Source organism: Odontomachus brunneus, unplaced genomic scaffold (genome assembly GCF_010583005.1).
Source record: "Odontomachus brunneus isolate Ranch 3 - 2012 unplaced genomic scaffold, Obru_v1 Obru_scaffold_104, whole genome shotgun sequence".
NCBI classification, from domain to species: domain Eukaryota; kingdom Metazoa; phylum Arthropoda; class Insecta; order Hymenoptera; family Formicidae; genus Odontomachus; species Odontomachus brunneus.
In genome coordinates this window covers 846,730-852,767 of record NW_022639554.1, presented here as the reverse complement: position 1 = coordinate 852,767, position 6,038 = coordinate 846,730, and the positions used below count along the sequence as shown (strand labels likewise).

Sequence of the window (6,038 nt, the reverse complement as noted above, 5' to 3'; positions counted from 1 at the left end):
CTCTCTCTCTCTCTCTCTCTCTCTCTCTCTCTTGCTCTCGTTTTCGAAGGAAAGACCCTGCGTGAATTTAAGTGATAATTACCCATGCGCGATGAGCAAAACCGTCTAACGGAAAAGACATTGCGCGCCTCTTGATGCACGTCATTAATTAAGCTCCTGCGGCACACATCGAGACGAGCCCTAAACAACCTTATCGCGTCCGCGATCGATCTCCCGCGAAGCGTGTTGCCCATCTCCCTACCCCTTTCTCCGGTAGCACGCTAAAGCTCGGTTCGCGGCAAGGAGCCTGACACGGTTACCATGGAGTTATGTAAATCGCCGGATTACTCGTCCCTGCAAATTGGAAATCGTAGGGGGGAGAGGAATCCAAGCCCGCCTCCTGACTATCGCCTCCCGGCTGGATGAGACCGGCGAAATGGGGTGGCTCGTGGGTGTGTGTGTCTGTGTGTGTGGATACGTGTGTATGTGTAAGGTGCCGTGCACCATCCCCGCGGAGTTACGAGCGCACTAACCCGCACACCACCACCGCATCGAATCGTCCCCTGGGCCACGTTACACGCATTAGCTAAACGGCGGCTCTGATTGGCCCGCCTCCATGCCCGGACGTTGATGATCCCCGGAACCTCCTTTACCACGGGGAGAAGGTCAAAGTGGGGTGTGCTCGACCTCGTCGACCGGGAATGCCCGAGGAATTCTTACGTAAGAGAGAAAACGTGTTAACGTTCTTCGCGGTTTTCTTCCACGGATCTCTTTCCTCTCGCGCCAATCTTTCTTTCTTGCACGCTGGCCAACTGTTCGTCTAATTAATATTGTTGAATGGCCAGTACGTTGCGAAACATATCGGAAAAGAAAGCGTTGTAGCTTTGCTTGTTCGCAACGCACTCTGTTCTATGGACGAATTCGTTTTTTAACTTTCTGAAGATTTTTTTATTTGATCCCGGATGCGTTCTGAAGTTTATCAAGGTAAAAATGTTGCGATCTTTCTTCCATTGACTGAACTTGTATTAACAGTCGTTACTTGCGACTTGCCTCACATGAGATACTCAGATTTAAATTCAGAGTTAATCTGAGATTTTCAGTCAATCCCTCAAGTGTGTGTGTTCGGAAAAATTTCGTGGTAATATTAAATTCCTTTTAATTTACTTCAAAACTATTGTATTTTTTTTTAATTCGTAGCAAATACAAATAAAAATTGAGTATATCTTGTATTTCATTTTTCAAAATTCTTCAAAGAAAATAGCAATGAAAAGAAAAGAAATTTAGATACGTTTATTAAAAAGAACTTTGTCCTTCCGACATTATAATATTAATAATGTCGTTGCTTGAAACTTCTCTCACTTGAGATATTCAAATCGGAATTTAGAGTTCTGAGATTTTTAGTAGAATCATGACATACGTGAAGTTATACTTGTAATTATGATTCAGCTGGAAAATTTACATCTAGCTTTAGATTCAAATCTAGTTTCATTCGAGATAAGTTTCAAATAAAGGCTATTAATACAAGCGCATATTTATATGCGATTTAACTGGAAAATTTATACGCGACTTACATCTAACTCTAAGGTCCGTATAAATAGCCATTAATTGTAACTTATCTCAAATAAGATATTCAGACATAAGTGCAAAGTTAGATGAGAGTTTTTCAGTTAAATCGTATATAATTACAGATATATAAATGTTACGTATATCATAATTCAATTGAAAAATTTGGATTCAACTCGAAATAAAAATCTAAGTATCTCTCTTGAGACAAATTTCAAGTGACAACTATTAATACAGACTATTAATTCAATTTTAAATATCTCGTTTGAAACAAACTTCAAGTAACCACTATCATAGACCGGAATGACGGCTTTCGTTTATGTCAATTGATATCGATCGATCGAGGAGTCAAAAAACGATGCGCGAGATTGATGTGAAGATAACGTCGCGTCTGACGCGAGATTGCTTAATGGCGTTAATGAGGATTAGGTTATCTGGAATGAACGTTTATAAATCTAGTTATTAATAGTTAAGGGCATAGTGGAGCATCATGTTATCGACTTCCTCCAGTCTCTTCACCTCAGTCGATGCGGATACTACCTTTGACGACATTTTAATTTATCTGGGTAATGAAATACTATAATAAATTTGTCATCTCTTCGATTCTTTTCGATATTTGTATCCTTCTTCTATCCTCCTCTTTTCATCTTTACGTCTTTTCGTTTACGCCTTCATTTTTCCTTGTCAGGCGAGTTTGGGACTTATCAGAAAATCCTCTTCATGATGCTGATGTTCTTCAGCAGTTTCTTGGTCTTCGTTTACTTTGTTCAACTGTTTATCACGGTGGCGCCTGCGGAATACTGGTGCAAGCTGCCTCATGTCGAGGAAATAAGCCCGGAGAGATTGAAAGAACTGTTGATACCCAAGTCCAAAGCGGTGCCTTACGAAGGACATCAGTTGCCTTACTCGAGATGTTGGATCTACGACGTGCCCGTTAATAAAGTCACCCTGGTCGATCAACTCGGCGAGGATTGGCCCATGAGAAAGTGCGACGAATGGGAATTTAAGTTCAGTCGCACTGATGTTCCTTACGCCTCCATAGCGACAGAGCAAGGATGGGTAAGCAAAGAAATACTCTCACTGGCAGAATTGACCTCACAGTTGAAATTAAACGTTCTCTCTAGTTACAATGATAGTGATAAGAAATTCTCCGAATATTTACTCCTCTTTTAATTCCACTTACTATTTTTTTTATCGAGCTCGACTATAGTGTTAATGATGATGATCTTATATGTATATTACTACTATCAATTTATGTTAGAATAACAAAAAAATATGATTGGGTGAAAAATAACTATAGTTTTAGTTAGATTAAGCACTTTTTCCTCTTAGTGAAATAAAAAGAGAAAATGTGCATCTCGAATTACAGTTATTTGCCGTATCATTTGATAAATTAATCATCGGCTAAGTGTTTGTACGTAAATCAATGGAAATCTTTGCAGCAATCAATGTTGTGTTAACATTTCCTTCTTCAGCTGTGCGACGCAGCCTACAAGACGACCTTGGCGCAGAGTATCTTCTTCGTCGGCGCCATTTGCGGCGGCTTTCTCTTCGGCTGGTTGTCCGACAAACACGGCCGCATCCCGGTGTTAATCGGTACGAATATGATGGGATTCGTCGGCGGCGTCAGCACGGTATTCGCCGCCACCTTCTGGCAATTCTGCCTTTGCAGATTCATCATCGGATTTGCCTACGACAACACGTTCGTCGTCGCCTACATCCTCATGCTGGAATACGTAGGGCCTAAATGGCGAACGTTCGCGGCGAATATGTCGCACGGGATATTTTACTCCCTGGCGGCGATGTGCCTACCTTGGATCGCTTATGGCATTTCAGATTGGAGGACCTTTGCTTTGGTGACGTCGGTGCCGTTAGCATTCGTGATTTTCACGCCATTTATTATCCCGGAAAGTGTCAGGTGAGAGATCATATAAGGGAGATCAGAACTATATGGCCCTAAGGGTATGTTGTTTTTTTTAGTATTTATCTCGAGAAAAATACAAAATTACGAAATAATCTCTTTTGAATATAAGCACTTTTCTCTGAGTTTCCTTAAAATTGGAGTAATATTACAGTTAAGAAATATAAAAACTGACTTGGTAATAGCAAAGTAAATTTTTAAACCTCGAAATTTTGTATCAACCCTTTGCACTTAAGAGACGAGTCTCAGTTGTCATTTGGTTTGATATAGTAATTTGAATGACGAACAATAATAGTTTACGTTTGATCTCCATAGTATTGAAATACAATAGTTAATTTATATGTGATTTATTTTTATGTTATAGCTATACAAAATTTCATCAACTCCTCATCAAAACAGCTTAGAGAATTATCAGTTTCTTATATAAAAAATTATTGAGTACGAAGTTAATATTCTCAAATTATGACTAAATAAAATTAAACAATGTGTTACTAACTAGAATGAAATTTCTTGCAAGCCTGTGATATATTGTTTCTGGTAATAAATGCAATTTTCACTCATAAAATGATTGAAATAGAGCACATGGGCGGATGAAATAAAGTTGACCAATAATTAACCCATTAACGCCCAAATATGCTGAAATTTTACGTTGATTTGAGCCATTTATTTTACTATGGAAATGAAGTCTGTTTTTATAAGGAGTACCATTCCTATCAATTTCGATGTCGTTCTATCGAATAGCGTTGAAAAAATTTAAAAAAAATCGCAATTTATGCAAAATTTTTGTAAAATAAAATAAAGGCATGTTTTTAGGACTAATTTTTTCTTCTTCCGCTATTTTCTCCATAAAAACGTATTAGTATCGCTCGAAAAAGTTTAAACTTGTTTCCGATACTTTAACTTACAAAATATGCCATGGGTATTTTTTTCAACAAACATGGCGGTACCAAAATGGCGGTCGATTGGAAGCGTTTAATTCGAATTTTCGTTTATATTACCGAAATTGTTTGAAAGGTCAATATTACTATAAAATTACATAGTAATTTACATAGTAATTACATAGTAAAACATAGAGTCACTCTAAGCAGAGTTTGGTCTTTACACGCGATTTCGTCAAAATCCTGCGAGAGAGGCATATTTTCAATCTCTCTCTTTGTCTATCTTTTTTTAACCTAACCTAAATTACTGCCGTAGACGTACTGTGATTGGATATTATGTGGGATTTGACGAAACATAGCGAACCAATTAAAAGTTTCTCCCTTATTGGCCAAACTCTGTTTAGAGTGACTCTAGTAAAACAATTTCTATGAGGATTTCTCGCGGAGACTTCGGAACTACTAATCAGGATGTACAAGGTGTCCCAAACTCTCCTTCTCACATTAAGTAGAAATGTAGAACGGGTTGAGGTGAACATAAAAGTCCCATACCGTTTTGCGATATTCGCAATATTAACCGAGAAATTAATGTAATTGTGAAAGATTAAGGAGAAACGCACGCTGAATGGTTGAGGGAGGAGTGCTCGCAACCCAGCCAGTGTGACCAGAAATCTCGCCCAGTAGCACCGGTAGAATTGAGAGGGGATGACGCACACAAGCGTGCTCGTGTACATGTGCACTTCGAACTAAGTTCTGGGACCTTATTCTCGAAAAATATCGCATACGATATTTTTATGAAAAACTATAGTTCATGTTACGTATATTATAGCTTTTTATCCAAATATCGTATACGATATTTTTCAAGAGTACGACCCCAGAGCCGACATCCGTGCGCTATATTAATTAGGCCGCGAGCGCTCCATCCTCAACCATTTAGCGTACGTTTTTCCTTAATCTTTTACAATTAATTTCTCGATTATTATTGCGAATATCGCAAAACGGTATGGGACTTTTATGGTCACCTCAACCCGTTCTACATTCCCACTTAATGTGAGAAGGAGAGTTTGGGACACCCTGTATATTTTATCTGGTATATTTCGTGGTCTTCTTTACTACTTCTGTGCTACTGGACAATTGAACCTGGTACCAGGGCCCTTATTCTTGAAATAGTTGCGTATACGTAAGTTTTACCGCGCAGCTATTTTATGGTATGATTAAACCTGCGCAGTAAAACTTATGTATATGCAACTATTTCAAGAATAAGGGCCCAGGACAAGATGGCTGTGTTGCTGCATGTTCGTATCTTGGTTATTACAAAACAAAATATATGATCAATAGGATCGTAGCGGACATTAATACATAAAAGAAGGTTACCATGTTTATACAGTTAGTCAATTACAGTCAATTAGTTGCCTGAGAAGTAATTTAATGCAGTTTTCGAGCAGTTATTGAACAGTTATGTTAGCTTTTGTTTGGTAACTGAAGAGTAAAACTACTTGGAATTCTAGTCAAGATGTAACACTTTTCAAAAGCTAACATAACTGTTCAGTAACTGCTCGAAAACTGCATTAAATTACTACCAAGCAACTAATTGACTGTAATTGACTAACTGTATAAACATGGTAACCTTCTTTTATGTATTAATGTCCGCTACGATCCTGCTGATCATATATTTTGTTTTGTAATAACCAAGATACGAA

General features: G+C 38.3%; 1 protein-coding gene across 1 annotated transcript in view; it reads left to right on the top strand.

Annotated features, from left to right (window-relative positions):
* The first annotated feature begins 2,265 nt into the window (after window positions 1-2,265).
* Window positions 2,266-6,038, top strand: part of LOC116849049 (organic cation transporter protein-like) — a 6,569-nt gene continuing 2,796 nt past the window's right edge. The window contains exons 1-2 of the mRNA XM_032825779.1: window positions 2,266-2,601; window positions 3,018-3,460. Coding sequence (XP_032681670.1) covers window positions 2,266-2,601; window positions 3,018-3,460 — 779 coding nt within the window. The remainder of the gene's footprint in view (window positions 2,602-3,017; window positions 3,461-6,038) is intronic.